Below are 17721 nucleotides of genomic sequence, written 5' to 3'. Positions count from 1 at the left end.
CATAGTGTCTTTCTGCATGACTTCATTAACTGTTTTACTCAAGGAGACATAAAGGGAAAAAATGTATGAAAATAATCTTCAACATCTCTGTGAAGTGGCAATCAAAATGGTCAAACAAATCACCTGGCTATAAACTATGACATTTACTGTCTACAAAATTATTTAAATAATGCAACTTGAGTCACAGCAGAACATATAAATATAAATGCATCTGAGTGATACAAACCTCAGTTGATATTACAGTACTTTACAGTGGAAAGCCACTTTTTTTTCTTTTCTTTTCTACAGTGACGTTATCTCAAAATACACAGCCAGTTACTTTTATTCTTTATAAGGATCAAGAAGATTCAGGCCTCTGCTCTCATCATTAGCCAGCCAGATCACAAAACTGCATTGGCGATTCTACTCCAAAGACACCAGCTCCTTTCTGTCACACCATTCTTCAGCAATTCAGTAGATGTTGAACATTTTGCTGGCTCAAGTACTATCTGTACAGTAAACCAAGCCCTAACATCTCCACATGCTTAGGTGCACAACACCCCATTCAAGCAGAGTTTTTCTTAGAAAGAGACACAAAGATTAGTGACACAGTTCACACTTCAGCAAAAATCTGGTTGTGGGAGAAGATACAAAGGTTCCTGGTGTGCCAGATCTTCTTCGCTTTTTCTCTAGACAGGAACTGCCAGGCATGATGGAGTATAGATCTTGACTAGTTCATCCCAAGCACAGTCCACCACCTACAAAGCAAAAAACAAATGAAACAAACCGATTTAGATCCTTCATAAGTGTCATTTTTACAAAAAACAGAAGGAACGTAGAAGAAATTTATAGTGCTTCAAAACTATATAAAAATGCAGTTTGTTTCAGTTTTTAAAACTTTGTCTTAGCTTTAATGAGGACCATCAAAATTAACAAATTCTTATTTTTCATACTTCCAATGAGGAAAGGGGAGAAACCTTTGTGTTTCACCTGATTGTTCCAAATAAGCTAAAGAAAGTGACTGAGAATGAGATAAAGGAAGGACACACCAAAGTCCAGACCTTGTGCTGTTTCTTCTTTTTGCAAGGTCTCAGGACCCTTTATATCTGAATGCTTAATGATCAAATCTGATCAACTTTCTTATACATGCAGCTAGGGAAGATTATTATACACATTTTCCTAAAGGAGAGCTGAGGAGTGGAAAAACAAAGTAGTTGATCAAAACGGTGCATGAAGTTTCTTGAAGAATTAAGCCAGAACTTCAGTCTCACACTGGTAAGCCATGAGATCACTGTATTGCCTTCTGTTGAGAGGAGAGATGTCTATGTGCTGAGCATTGAGATCCAGGTGTGGTGGTGTTGCTTCAGGCACTACCTGACCCTCCTAGTCTGATGAGAAGTGATACCACTTGTGCCAATGGCATCTTATAAACACAGAAACTGATTCCAATATAACTGAAAGTTTCCTGAATTTCAGTTCCCAAGCTCTACTCTAGTTCTCTACTCAAGAACCCCAAAATCACAAAACCAGAATTCTGTTAATGTCAACCTAATTCTACAGCATTAAAGGAATTTAATAAATAACAAGATTCCACAGAAGAAGACTACAGAATGCTTTAGGTTTGAAAATTATTTGATAATGCACTTTAAAGTCTGTAACAAAGTGAAGGGTTTAACCACACTGACAATTACTCAAGCAGATGACCTATAATATATATTCATAAAATATTATGGGGGACAAAAACTAAGGCAAAGGAAAGAAGAAAGAGGACAGCTAAAGAGAAAAAGCTGCTGAGCTCCATAAATATATGCCAGTAAATCTGGCTGAATCCATCTTGCATTATCTTCACAATGTTGTTTCCAGCTGAGATCACAAAGGATACAGTATTGGATCCTCTGCACAACAAGCTTCCTTCTGCTGCAGATTGCAATTCCTGTTCTCTTCTAGAGCCAGAACAAACAGCTGCACACTAAAAATTTGGAAATCCAACTTAAATATTTGACTTCACACTATAATTAGCCTGTTTTGTGTTTACTATACTGCACTATTATTCATTTTTATTGCTTCCTTAGCTTGTTCTACCCAGTTATTTGAAGTGCTTTCCATATACATCTAAATGGATCAAAAAATCTCTTGACAACGTCTGTCTATTCATTCGACATAAAGGAGCTTTGTGTAATATAATGTTATGCTGCATTGCAGTCCTCCAAATCACACCAAAAAGAAAAAACTGAGTTCTCCACTAAATGCTGTGTAGAAACTGGCAATCACATAAAACATAAGTTTTTTAATATACTCTACAGCTCTGGATCAGTATCTGTATTTCTATAGGCAACACTTTCTACTCTATAAAGAAACAAGAAACAGAGATAACATTTGGAAAAAATCCCATGGGAATTCCCACCTGCAATCAATTTAATTAGCATCCTTGAAGTAGCCTCTGAAAAAACATAGTAACAGAACCATTTAATCTAGCAACACTAAAACGAAACAGGAGATATTAAAAGGGAGTTTGAAAAGGATCGCTTGTGGTAATTTGCCCAAATCATTGACTTAATGATAGCCCATGAAAGATGAAAACATAACAAGCAAACAAAAGGAAAATAAAAGCTACATCAAATAAAACAGTGTATCAAATTCTCCTGTGCAGCAGGAAGTCTGCAAATATCAGAAACCTTGATGAAAATACACACGCAAAGAACAGCAAACAGGTATGTATGGGAAACTGGGACACTACAGCATAGAACAGCACTATGAAAAGCAATAGCATTTGCATTTCTCCATAATACTTTCTCTCAAATACAGCCATGACTAGAAGAGAAAGTGGACAACTGTAACCTAACTGCGCAACAGCCAGCAATAAGCGACAGACAGCTGCTACGTGCCCCTTTGCAGTACCTCATGCATTACCACTGCCTCCATTACAAATGACTGAAGTGAACCCTGGGATAAAGAGAAGTGCCTGCTTATGCAGCTACTGCATCAGTTTACAATATGTCTTCTCCATTTTACCTTTATTCTTCTAATCTGTCTTATACGATGGTCTTATGACCATTGTAGGCCTTTCCCGAGAAAAGAGGAACATAGGATATTGAATATAAGTGCTTTAAAAGTATTTAGAAATGTCAGTTCTCAGGTAACATATGAATATTTTTAATACACCCTTTAAAGCACTTCAGCCATTTATTTTTATAAACTAAGTACTATTTAACTGAAATATTAAAACAGCAGCAGGAGTTTCATGGGATGAGGGCTGATCCAGTAAATACAGTAGAGTAAATAAATATGGCATAAAAAAACCCCCTGCAACTTCCTTGATTTTATATTTTGATCAATAAGATTATGTTACTGATAAGCAGAGAAAATCCTTCTGTGGTAGGATGAATGACAAGGGAAAATTGAAAACAGACTCAATTATTTCAATATCTAATAAAAGTCCTTGCCATTAGGAACATGAAAGCTTGGAGGTTTGTCTTTCTGTGAAAATGTCTTCACTGTCTTGGGGACAAATTTTACTCTCAGACTGAAACAAATCTCACCAATTTCAGTATTTAGAGGGTGTATAATTTACCCTTTTTTTTTTTTAGCTGTCATGTAAAGTAGAATACAATTTATTTCAGTTGCAAAGAAATGTATAAATTATAATATCCTTACACTACTGAATATTTTGGACACCCATATGCCATGCGATTTTCATTATAATTTATAAATACTAAATTGCTCTTGTAACTATAAAATAAAGTTCTCCTATAGAACTTTTAATTGCCAGAAATTGCAAAAAAAAGAATAACTCGAGCTTAATTGTAAAGAATATTCTACCTTACACTGACAGCTAAGTTATATCAAGAAAAGATGCAAATGAAAAAAGCACTCCAAAATTGCCAGTTATGAATTGTAACCAAAGCTATATGATGAAATGACACTTACATCTTATCTCTAATCCTTTTATTTCAGTAGCAAAGTTGCAGTGCTAGTATATATGCTAGGTCTATTGTACTGTTATTGCTGCAGAATAAATATGTCAAATTACCTGCCAGTAGAGATTTAAGCAAGCCAATGTGAAGCACATAAAATGAGGACCACTGTATTTCCCTTCAAGTAAAGCAAAAAAGCAAGCAAACAAACCAAAACCTGCGGTAATGGGAAGCTGATTGCTTGACTAGAAAAAACACAATTTAACTTAAATGAAACAGCTATCCTGTATTTTATTGAAGTGTTTATCCTTCTCCCAGAGCATAACAGTGTTCCCCACCAACTGATTTAATACTAGCATCCATTCATTTATCGAAGTCATCTCCATTGACTCACTACCTGATTTACTCCTCTGACAGGCCCTCTGTTTCCTATTCATCACAATCAGCTTGCTTTGCGATAGACATAGACCTTCTCCAGCACCCGAGGGCAATCCATTCAGTCTAGTGCAATTACCTGCATGACATTGTGCCTCTTTAATGTTCAGAAGAAGCAAGAAAAGAAATCTCCCAAGTTAGTAGCTTTTTTTTTTTTAATATTTGAAGGCATAACAACTCCCAAGCCCTAACCAAGATTAAATAAATATATTCAAAACAGTAACCATAAACATTGACTTCAGTAACCTCTCTATGAAGGACTTTAACAGAAGTACAGCCCTCTCTAGATGAGTATTTCCGGAAGTATCTTGGTGCCACTCAGTTTCCAGAGTGCTCATAATAAATCATAGCATAATACGCAAATGTGTCTGAGAGTGACCCATTTTTCTTCTCATCTTTTCTCTACCTCATCCCATTTTCAAATAAAATTAATAAGATCTGCCTTTTTTTTTCTGTAGAAGAGACAGCAGAAAATTTATTCAGTTCTTTGCTTCCATTAATATTGTTTCCCTTCCTCTTTTAGTTTCTTATCTTCTATGTCTTTTCATGCAGATTTAATGGTCTCTTTATATTGTTATTACACATTTTTAAGGAGTCCTGAGCATCCTCTGTAGGTCTGTGGGATGGAGATTAAGTGGACAAAAGCAAGGTACTAGGTTTGCTACTCATCAAAGATGACTTGGAAGTTGTGCTACAGCAAGTCTTCTCAGCATGCATTTTATCAGTAAAATGTAAAGGAAACTGAGATGAGATTTGCAGATTAGAGAGAAATCTTTCAAATTTCAATAGAACTTGTAGCAATTTAACTCTTCTCTACAGATAAGAGGAAAGACATCTCCCTCTTTCAAGAACTGTTTTTGATCAGTCAGGTCAATCTTAAGTTCTGTAGAAGATACACTGGAACTGCAAAATACCTTTCTGTGTTGGTACTACCCTTGGTGACCCCAAATACAGTCAATTTACATGCAGTGAAACTTGTGTTTTCAAATGCGCCTATCCAATCTTCAAACTCCTCCTTGAGCTCAGAGTTAAGTGAAGTCATTCCTTTTGGGATATAATCATAAGACAAACAAAGTTTGTTACCAGTTGCAAAATTCTTTTGTCTTCCATTGAGTTTCACTAATGAAATTTACTAGGATTTCTTAAACAGATTTATTGATTATGTAGAAAAGAAACAAAATCCACCACCCTGACTAAAAGATGGGGCTCACAAAAGTCTCAAGTATTTGTAAGCCACTCAATCAGATACAACACACAATGCATTTATTGAGAAAGAAACTGGTGCCTCCCATCCCTTTCCAGTACTTCAGAATCAAAATTAAAGTACGTTGTCCTCAGTACGCTGACACTGCAGCTTTTACAGAATTGCAGGGCCTGACAGCAACCTTTCCAAATACCTTAGTATGAAACTTCAGCTGATAATGGTGAAGAGCAACCTTTATACATGAACAGCTAGCTTTGACTTAAGCAGTGAAAGTTTAATTTTAACAATTTGGGAAATACATAATAAACACCAGTACGAAAAGTCACCTTCTTTTCCCTCCTCCAACTCTGTAAAGGACTTCAATCTGCTTTAACATTTGCAGCTGGTTAAATCTGATTTTTCCATGTAAAAATCCACTCTGAAATTAAGTTAAAGAACAGATGCTGTCGGATCTTTTTATCTCAAAGGATCACTAACTACATAACTTTAGTAGCATCCCAGAGAAGGACCATAAGGAGAGATTAAAAGGAAGTACAGATAGTGATATAATTATAGCAGTGTGATAGCCACAACAGCTGGCTGGAAGCTACCAGTTCCTTAGCAATTGAGTGTAAAAGATAAGAGCGAGCAATCAGAAGAAAAAAGCAGAAAAAGTCTCTGCTTTTCTGTACATTTCCACAACATGTAAATCCATTTTTACATAAAACAGTCAACATTTCTGGGCCTGTTGAGGGTGTACGATTAATTTAAATGAACAGCAGAATACATGGCACAATGCCTCAATAAAGACACCTTCTGCATTTCTATTTGGCCATGCTGGTTAAGCCAATTTCAGCAGCCACTCTCCTGTCCTTTCTCCTGCTTGCACACAGAAAACAGGGAGCAGAACAAACCTGTACATCGAAATTTAACAGATAATCAAAAATTTCTTCATAAAGACAGAAGAATTTAGAACTAGACTTCAGTATTATTTGTTATCATGTATGTGTATTGCTGTATCACTCATCACCATCTCCAAATGCAATACAGAAGAATTGTGGCCATGCCTTTTCTTGTATCAATACATCCCAGAGCTCCAGGTGCTTTGAAGAAATAAGAGAAACCAGTTTTATGTGAACTAATCTACCCTGGGGGAAAATATTTACAATGCAGAGGGGCTACAGAAAACAAGTTTGTCTCCCAAACCACATTGATATAAACAGCTATTTAGTGAGCTAGCTGCCCATTCGTAGTATAATTACTGTCCAAACACACACAACCACAGTAAAAGAAAATCATCACTATTTGTGTTGTCCATAAGTTATTCTAAAATCTAGACTTTAACATGCATTCAGATAACAGATGGCCTTTAAAGGTCCCTTCCAACCCAAACCTTTCCATGACTCTATCCTTTGATTTTGGACTAGAGAACTGACATTTGATTTATTCTCATTTGCTGCAGAATTTTAATTTCCAAACGGAACACCTCAGTATTGTGTATCATTGAAGGCCTGTTCTGATTTGGCATGTCACAGACGTACAACCTGCTCTTCACATATCAAGTGTTCTAAGTCACTGTACCACTTGCCTTCACTTCCTTTGAAAATCACGTATCCTTGCAATTTAGGAATGTCATTGTTCATAGTGCAAAAGTACAGAGACGTTGAAAGATTCCTCCCCTGTTGCCATTAAATACTTAATCCTGTTCTCAGCAGCAAGATAGAAAGTCTGGATCAACAGAAAGCGTTAATTTATACTTTCCACTGGCTGCTTTACACAGTTCAGAACAGATGTGATGTATAGGCTGAGGAAGGTTTTCAGACAAAATTCAGAGCTTCAGTTTTTCTTACATTTGTGTTAAGCAAAATACAGGTTTAGAACTACAACAGAAAGAGTTGAGGTTTTTTTTGCTCGTGATTTAAAACAGCTTATGGTACATATGTATTTTCTATTCCTTATACCCTTATTGAAATCATTTCAGAATCAAGACCAAAAGTAATGAATGTCAGTATCTATAGTTTTTATCTGTGTCACTGATGGATTGCCTAAAAGGCAGTTAAAATTAATTCATGATTTCCACATCACATTCAAGCTGCAACAGAAGAAAAAGGCTGCTTTTAAAGAAAGCTGCACAAATACTACCGAAAGAGGTTAGTGCTTACATGCTGTAGATAAGCACAGAAAAATTCCAGTAAGTCCTAGGCTTAAATGACTATTACATTTTAATTCATCAGAACATTCACAGATCACATACAGAGAAAGTAAACATAAGGAGTGAAATAAGAAATCCAATGAGTGACAGACTACAATTCCAATATGTGGCCTAGCATTATTAGCCCCCAGCAAGGAACAGCATACAGACAATTACCATTTTCATATTGTCTATATATATATCCTATGCCTATCTAGTGTATATAGAAAGGAGCAAACTGTAATTGTTTTTCTTATCCCCAGACTTTGGAAAGAAATATCATGTCTGGTTAAAAATGCATGAACTTTATTCTGCTGACAAGATACATGTATTTGTTCAGTTCTTAATAACGTATACTATTACAAATATTAATTATTTTTGGTGCTTAGGGTCTTGTCACTGTTCTTGTGCTACTTTGGCTGAAAGCTGGAGCCGGTACTATTTTCTTCTCAACATGCTGCCTTGCAAGTTCTCACATCAACGCTTGCAGTTTAACAGAGAAATAACCTGAATATCATGAGAACCATTTCTGTTAATGCTTTGCAGTGTAAAATCCACATTTTTCTACACACCTGAAAGTTTGTCAGTTGTCTGAAATTGCTATGAACTTGACACCAACATTGTGGTGGGAAAAAAAACAACCCACAAATGAAAGAACAGTTGATTTTATTAAAATGCAAAGCTTTCAAAAAAGGCTTAGTCAGTTACCACAGAACAGATATTGGAATCTTAATTAAGCACAGAGGTGTTTTCTCTTGCATCTATCGAACATTCGCCTTCCCAGACTGGTACCCATTCCTTACAACCATACCTCTCTCCCACACGTTGCCTTCCTTTAGCAGGGTACTGTACAAGAACCAGCTTGCCTGCACGTGCCTACTCTCTGCCTGTGGATTCCGTTCAAAGCTCAATCAGTTCAACAGGAATGCCTTGTAATTCCTAGATCAGATATTTAATCACAGTATCTATTTTGAACACTTTTTCAAAAGTATACAGTTATTTTCTTGACATGTAAAAAAAACATATTTCAAAAATACTAAGCTTCACTGGGCACAGTCAAAGAAAATATCTGGCTAGACAACAAAAATAACATTAAGAATGAAAGCAAAGGTTAATGATCAGAATGGTACTTAATCTGACTATAAATGAATAGCTTGTCCATTATGAATAAAATACCGTGTACGCATCCAGGAGAGAAGCAGTTCAAATCTCAGGTCGTAACTCCTCATACAGGGAAAACCACAAATCATACAAATGCATGAATAACAACAATGAGTGGGGCACGTTATCAGGCTTTGATAAAGAGCAGACATGAAGGCAAACTACATATTTAGAACAGCCTCATAAAATTTAAGCAAAAAAATCTTTGTTGGATTGATGTTGAAGCTAGGGAAAGTCTGCAAGCATTCATACAGAGAACAACTATACAGCAAATGTTCATTCTTTATCTTGTACCTGGAGTTTAATTCTATCACAGGTTTTCAAATTTCTTTTTTAAAAAACAAAATGTTTACATTTTGCATTGCTGTGATATCCAATGCGCACAACACATTACATCAACTCAAAAGAAAAAAAACAGAGGAATATTAAAGCTGGTGCAGATGCCAAACTTCTGTCTGGAAGCCACATTGGCATGCAGTGCATATAGATATGCACTTCATATTTACAGATTTTGTGCATTAAATGGACTTACAGAATTTCTGTGTGGAAAAAAATACCTGGATGCACAAATGCCCTAATGTAGATGGATTTCCTTTCAATTCATTCTATATCATCAATAAGCATTTACTTGGCCTTGTTCCAAGAAGGCTATTCCATACATTGCACTTACGAAAGAAAGGATATCCACATAGCAGCAATGGCAAGTCTGATAGATAAATCATACAAAAAGAAGCCAGATCTAGCCAGTCAGTAAAAAACACCATCTGCTGAGATCCATTCTGTAACACACAGGGCTCTTTCCAACTGACTTACAATCAACAATGAATCACATCAGCCTCATGGAAAGCTGAACTGGGCTCAGGGCAAGCAGTGACATACCACAATAAGGTTCTAATGTACTATGCTATGCTTGCTGCTCCCACTGGACCTAATTCAGCCAGAATTGTACCTACGCAGTCATTTGGGATGAAGTTTTAATTCCAAGCAACTGGCCTTTAAGCTATTCTTCCCCTACCCCAATGAAAAATTATGTCAAACTTGAGAGGTTTTTTTCAGCCTTATAAATTCCCCGATGTGGTTCACAGCATGGCCTCATGAACAGGTACTGCAGCACCTCTGAGGCAACTGGATTAAGGGAATAGGAAACAAGGCAGGGAACTCTTCAAGCTAGCATTTGGCCAGAATGATTCCACATACATCAAGCTGTTTACAGAACAGAAAAAATTGTAGGAACAGAAGCAGAGAATCCTACAGAACAGAAGAACAGAATCCTACCACAACCAGTACACTATTAAGTGCCCCTAATAAAATTGGTTTTACTCATTCACATCAATAGCTGAGGGTTTTAGAATTCTAACTACATATTAAGCCTCTATTAGTGCTCCAAATATTATGGCAAACCCAGATGAGAGACTATGTGTAACACCACTCATGTTTAATTTGACATTTTAAGCAGATGGAAGAAAGCTCCGTATCTCAGCTTGGTATTCTAGGTCCTTCTCTATTACTCTTCCTTCTGACACAGAACTACTTCATCTTCCCTGAGCACGCTGTGGCTTTCAGCTATCTGATTTTGCAGTTTGTCTGTCCTACCTACTATCCTCTCCTGCCCAATGCAAGCAACTGCTTTATAACTAAAAATGGATCTGAAGTGAGGTTTATTTAATAAGCATTAAGCCAGACTCATTTCCAGAAGCTTTCTGCAATCTGGCGGCTCTTATTCAGGACCCATGTCCTGCTCTCCAGCCATGACCACACTGCCTGTAATAGGCAAGTGAAAAGTAAATTCACCCCAGCTCTTACCTGACCACGGTTGTGAAGACTTAAATCCAGTCCACATGTAAATTCCGTGTGATGCTCAACTGTTTCCAGCAAAGGGTTGTGCTTGGAAAAGTCCCAAAATCTATTAGGGAAGAGGGGGAACAAACCAAAAACAAACCACAATTGAAGTAATTGAAAGGCCACTTCAAAAATATAATGCAGTATATTGACAAATGTGTTGCTGCCAGGGTTTTTAAAACAGCAAACTCATCCACTCAGGAAACATAACAAATCATATTCCTGCAAAGCCATCTGCTGATTTGCATAAATTAAATCCCACTGGGCAAAACCATCTTTGTCTCCTGTTGCAGAAACTGAGATCAAAAGTTGGCACCGAAGAGCAACCACTGGAACATTATTAAAACAGAACCAAAATATAGGCTAGAATACTCTTGTTATGCTTTTTTATGACTGGGAAATTTTATCCCTGAAAAGACATTAGCACAATTTATGACTTATCTCATTTTTTGCCGTTGTTCACTATAGGATCTTTATTTACTGAAAATCACACATTCATTTAGAGATATTGGTCATTCCCAATCTCAAATGTGAGATTCTGTTCCTGTAAAACAGAATTTAATATTATAATTTAATAATGAATTTGTGCTACTGAGATCACTTGCATTATACAGTTAATTCAACTAATTCATATTTCAAAAAAAATAAAATTTTCTTTCCAGGCTTGGTTGATACAAATGGTTAGAAATTAGATTTCTAAAGTGCTCTACTTCTCTCAGCTACTCCCCATTAGATGCAATGTCCGTCAATGTAGTTAAAAGCAAAGATAAGAGACATAGAAAAGCAGATGGGATGAAAGTATAGGGACAAGAAATCTCAGTCCTGAAAGAAGGATTCAGGAATAGAACTTTCAGGTGATAACAAATTGAGAAAACACCATATGATAGCACAAAAGAAAGATTTAGTTTTCTTTTTTTGGGAGTTGCATATACTGCTTAGAAAAGTCCATAGGTGGCAAAGCACAGAATGTTTTGTGGGCTGGCAGCTGTAATCCATTTTCTACAGCTCAAATTTTCTCACAGGGGCAAACTATATGCTTTACTTCTGTAACCAACACAGAGGTCTCTCTGCCTTGCTCCTGTTGGGGAAAGGACAATACTTAATAAGAATGATTCGTTATCAGACCGACTACACTGAAAGCACTATATGTTCAAACCAATTCAGGTAAAATAGCAAACACTGGAGCCAGCAGGGTCAGTTTGTTTAACATGTAGATGTTATTTCCTTCATAAATGAGCAGAGTGGTATCAGCACAATGACCATGCCATAGCAACAACCCGCTTAACTTATTCCTAGTACCTCAGATCTAAAATAAACAACTTATTTTGCAGGAGAGATGAGCAAAAGACCATCTCAGCATTTTTATCCTCCTACATTTGCTCATAAGAAGGTAAGGAAACAAATCTTGTTGTTTCTAAGTAACAGCAGTAGCCTTCCTTACCACATTAACCCTCAACTAACTCTTGAAAGACAGATGTTTATAACTGAAAACAAAGCTTAAACAAGTAATTTCAGATTTACATCAACAAAAACTTAGAAAATACTTTCTTACCAATTTAAAAACAGTGGACAATTCGGTGTTTGCTGTATGGACTCTTGTTTGCAGAATGTCAGAATCGGTATAGAATTAAAGAGTAATACAACTTAGTTCAAGTTCCATAGACTATCTGGGACTTACATATATATATAAAAAAATAATTATTAGTGAAAGTCCAAACAAAATGTACAGTCTCGGGACTGAGAATGATTGATAAGTTAATGATGGCTCTCATAACTTCACAGTCCAAAGTGAAAACACTTTCTATATCCCAGCTTCCAAGACTAGCACAGTGACAATATTTTGCTCAGAGTGAGCTTCCATTGCGTCCTGAACACTGAAAGCACAACGCAGGCTTTCCAGGATAGTATTTGCCCCAGCAGGATAGTCGTACAGCAAAATGAAGGTGTATTCACTGCACGAATAGGTGTGCTTGCATTACTTTAATTGTAGGTGTATCTATGTGGTTGGCAGCATGAACTTGAACAGTGGACCAGATAACCACACATACTTTTAGGGTCCATTACAGGTTTGTACAGCCTGTACAGTCAGGTGTGCCACTTACACAGAACTGTCATTTTTACCTATATTACGAACATTAAAACTAGCACTCACAACTACAGTCACTTCTGTACCGACTGTATGGATAGCCTGCAACCTATGTGAGTGCACTTTCTTAAACATTTTTCACTGGAACTGTTGAAAGCTTTCCCTTATTTCCTTACAGTTTCTTCATTTTCCCTTACTTCTTCATAGTTTCCTATTTGTTTTATATGTACTTAACCCGCAATTTGTAAGATGTACACACATTGCAAGTGGACCACTTATTCAAAAAGCCTGTCATCAATTTTGTGCTTTTTACTGCCCCTAGCAAGATATATCTCTGTGATATTGCTACACACATCCCCTGTGCTCCCCTACCAATATACCTCTGCCAGCCTCAAAACATTTTCTTCTAGCTATCTCCTACCATGTCCTCCTCCTCGCTCTACTCTTACTCCTGCTCCTGCACCTTCAATACTGAGTGGGGAAAAAAAAAAGCAGCAAGTATAATTTCAGGCTCCAGTGTCTGTATAAGGTAGTACAATGCATGTGCTGTGGCAGACTGCTGCTGCACGCTAAGGAGATAGCAGATTAGCAGACAGATTAGGCAGGCAGTGAATTCACGCTGCCTTTTGCCTTCCTTATGGTAACACTTCGCATTTCCCCATCTTGTATGCTTATGAGTTTCCATTCAATTTGTAAAAGCTTAGTAAATTTAGACTACAACTTTCCTGTCAAATCTAATTAAGTTCAAAAGTTACTTTAGGAAATAATTCAGGGAAAACATGCAGATGGAAGCACAAAAAACACAACTCTTAAAGCCCACTTCCTTATGGGGATTAAAAAAAATATTCATAATAAATATTTAGGCATGAAAGCTTTGCCTCTGCTCATAGGTTTCAAATCGAAGACGTCTTCATGCATCATATTTTTAGGTGGGTGTGAATCAGCTATATAAAGGCTGCTTTCCATGAAGGCCCACTCAACAACTAATGCCATCATGCATATACAACCACATCAAGCAGAGATCACCGTAGCATATGGGTGTATATAATCAAGAAATTTTCAAGACTAATCCAGAACTCAGTGTTATTTATCTTAGTTTCATCAAATATAATGCCCAAAGGTCTGACTACTAATAGTAACTCTGCTGTCACAAAAACTTAAAATGATGCAGCAGCTATCTTCAACTGAGACATTCACGTTAACAGGTTCTACTGCAGAACTTTCAGTTTCATACAGGAAAATACCAATAACAAGCATTTTGATCAGCAGGAAGACATTTTTCATTCAGAAAAAGAAAAAAAAGAAAAAAGAGAGAGAAAATGAGCAAACACTCATCTTTCCACTTTGAAGAAAAAGAAAAGAAAAAGAAGAAACAAAAAAAAAAGACAACAAGGATAATAAACTGAAGTGAAAAACAGGGGGATTTATGAGCAGCATTATTCTACAAGTTCTCAAAACTTCTTTGTGATCCAAGTTACTGAACTTTAACATCATGATGGAGAGCTGGAGATAGTGGTTTACCTTAAAGCATCTTGCAGAGACGATGTTCAGTATCGTACAAATTTAAGCAAAAATCGTCTTTTTGCCTCAGAGCCATGCTTCTGTGAATACATTTCAAGATCTGGCCTGATACCAATTTAATGAAGTTCTGTAATTTATGAGATCTTCTGTTTAGATTTTGGTGTGCACTGTCTGTGCCTAATGCACCATGACGTCCAAAAATATAAAACAGCGATTCCAGTAAGAGATGACACTGGCATTCTTTCAAACTGAATTTTGAGAGATAAGGTTTTTAAGAACATGCAGGCAAACCTAAACAAGTCCTGGAAATATTACAGTACTTTGTGCATTTCCATGATTAATTTTTGTTATATTAATCTTAAACCTATATTTTTCCTGAACTCTTCCAAAATGCAAATGGTATAAAAAATGCTTGTCTCAATGAGGCATTTACTATACAGGGGTTAAATCCAAATCATTACACCCAGATGTGTAAAAGCTCAAGTTCATATCCACCACCTCCTTCTCTTAGCCGCCAATGCGAAGCTGGCATGTGAACTAGTTTTCTTTTCAGTAGCTTAACTATAGTGCACACGTGCAATCCCTATGCTGTTTGCAAAGGATGAAGATAAGTGTTGTTAATTTTCCTTTCAACTAACTATTTTTTGCTTTTTGATAGTCAGTTGGTATTATGTTAAACTAGCTGTTCTATTTGGAACAAACAAAAACCACACCTCTTACGTGGCAGTTTGGTCATCTTGCCTAATATGTGATTTGTTTGGTTAAACTAGAAAACTTCAGTGACATTTAAAATGACAAAGCTTAAACAGTTAAGCTATGCTGTATCAAGTTTATCTACTATATGTTAATATTTACAGATAATTCTGAGCTTAAAACAGAAATGCTAAATAAAATAAAAGGTGACTATCATAACTAAGCTGTTGTTTGTTCACTAATACCAAACCTAGCAATTAAGAGTTTTAGAAAACTACTAAACATCTGTATTTCATCTCTCTAACCCCACCCTCTGTCCCTGGTCACAAGTAATTGTCTGGACAGAAAAATAATGTCTAGAGTAGCATGTCGTAAAAAGGTCCCCAAGTTCTGCATTTACAGACACTCTGGTAAACAAGCCAGAAGCTCTCCTCATCTTTACTGACACTTTTCACATACGAAAACGTCAGAACTAAAATTGCACTAGATTTCAGTACTGCGTGAAGTGCATTAGGGCCAAACCTGAAAGATATATAGTTGGTGTCAAAAATGGTAAGAGCATGACAACACAATCAAGTCACTTCAACACATCATCATGATGATTATTACTCTTACTGCTCACACAGGGCAACTGGAAGAAACCAATTACCACCTTTTATTTTAGACCTAGGAGCCTTTTGAGAAATTATACACTGCAAACAAGCTGGCACTGCATCAGTAAAGGATGTTAAGTAAGACCCCATAAATAACCTAACACAGACCACTATGTAGTATTCTACAAGAACTGTGTTTCAAACATAAATAAAGCACTTTATATAAGACAGAATGCTGGCACAGCAGTCTAGAAAGCTATATATATATGGATGTCACAACACTTACACTGTCAGGCTCCTGGTACCAACCTGGTACCAACCTGGTACCACAACAGTGGCTATCACTGGCAAAAGACTACCCCTTGTTAATGTAAGTAAAAGAATAAACAATTAACATAAACTTAGGAGAGGTTCTCAAGCACTAAGTCCTTTATTGAAATAATAACATGCCTATGTGGGACTGGAATATTATATAAGCTCACCATACAGTTCTAATCTACAAGAGAAAGGCACAATTTTTGGAAGGAATAAGCTTGTGTAGGGACTGAAAATTTAAGGGAGTGACTGGACCACTAAACTCACAGATTTACCATGTTCACCACCTCAGCATCCTAGCCTTTCCTTCTTATGGAACCTTTATCCATTGCAGTACTCCAGTCTTGTGAGCAGTCCCATCACCTCTATAATCCTCAAGAGGCCACAGCTCTGCCACCGCATGCAGACTTCGAATTCCCCATTTGTCACCTCTCCCTTATATAGGTGTCAGGCTGCTTCCACAGGGCAAGTGCAAAAGGCTCTGGCATTATGCTATTCCCCACACTCTTCTCTAATCCTCCCACTTTCTCTTCTTTACAGGTTATAGTCAGTCTGCCCTGATATCTGCAATTTAAAACACTCCTCACTGGGTTAGCAAGCCTGTTGCCGAAAGTGCTCTTGCCCTTGCACAGATGGATCTTGTGCCTGCCTCGCAGTACCCAACTGTTCATTTAAAAGAGGATCTTGTGGTTGCAAAAGTGAAAGCCCTGCTTGTGACACCAGCTATGCAGCCAAATGTTGACACTGTTGACTTGCTGGATGTCTTCTCCTACTTGAACCTTCCTCCTTTATTGTCAAGATCAAGGAAAACACCTTCTGTGCCCCCAGTCCCAAGTAGCCAGTCATGGTTACCTTTTTCAGTAGAACTCATACAGGGAAGGGGAAAAGGCAGCATTCTGAATCGGGACAAACTCTAGCAGTATCTCCACAGCCTCTGGAACCTCAGTCCAAGGGAAGCAACAAAATCTCCAAAGACATCAAGCTGGGTTGGCAGACAGATGCTTCAAGAGGGAATGCAACAGGAGGCAGTGTCCAGTGAAGATGCACATTTTTCTTTTGGTGCAGACACTTGATTCAGGCTCAGCTGACCCTGACATTACCCCAAATGAGTTTCCTCTGGCTCCTCCATTTCCAGGGCAATAAATCTGTTCTCTAGCTCCAATGTGTGTTGCCAGTTCCCAGCCTCCTCCATCCTGGGAATCTTTACCCTTATCCTCTGCTTATTGAGGCATAGTCTCCATTTGTCCCTTGCTTCCTCGCGCTGTGTGATTTGAGCTCTTGCCTCTGAAGGGTATCTGTAAAGATCCCCGTTTCCCTTAGGAAACAGAACCTTTCTGTGTCTGGTGTCAGATCTATTAGGACACAACCAGAAGTGACATCAATTGGGGCCCTTTGGGTGAACAGGATAACTTCGCAGTCACTTGTGGAGGCAAGAGGGCTTCTCCCATTTGTAAACATACTGCCTACTAAATTCAGTCCATGTTATAAAACGTAGATCAAAGAATGTAACTGAAATATTCAGGAACGTACTTCATGTGTATTGATTGATGACATTGTGTATCTTGGAGAAGTCCTACAGACTTTTAATCAGTTTTAAATTAGCTGTATTATAAAATCCTCAGCAGTATCAGCTATCCCAGGCAGCCAGGGGAACTTGCAGAAGTACTATCTAAAGAACTTCAGCATACACACTGTGGAACAATACTAAAGCTTCCCCAGATACCGGTAGGACAAAAGCTTTGTTGATAAAAAGCTTAAATGAAAATAAGTCACAGAAACTTATGAAGTTACCCACCTACATTCATTTAAGA

The 17721-nt window shown here is 37.3% G+C and overlaps 1 protein-coding gene across 1 annotated transcript in view; it reads right to left on the bottom strand.

The window, feature by feature from the left end:
* Positions 1–318: 318 nt before the first annotated feature.
* PEX7 (peroxisomal biogenesis factor 7) overlaps positions 319–17721 on the bottom strand; it is a 40264-nt gene continuing 22861 nt past the window's right edge. The window contains exons 9-10 of the mRNA XM_069851981.1: positions 10667–10766; positions 319–737 (exon numbers count right to left, since the gene is read on the bottom strand). Coding sequence (XP_069708082.1) covers positions 669–737; positions 10667–10766 — 169 coding nt within the window. The 3' untranslated portion in view covers positions 319–668. The remainder of the gene's footprint in view (positions 738–10666; positions 10767–17721) is intronic.

Source organism: Phaenicophaeus curvirostris, chromosome 2, assembly GCF_032191515.1.
Source record: "Phaenicophaeus curvirostris isolate KB17595 chromosome 2, BPBGC_Pcur_1.0, whole genome shotgun sequence".
NCBI lineage: Eukaryota > Metazoa > Chordata > Aves > Cuculiformes > Cuculidae > Phaenicophaeus > Phaenicophaeus curvirostris.
The sequence above is the reverse complement of the archived record's forward strand: the minus strand, read 5'-3'. Positions and strand labels throughout refer to the sequence as shown.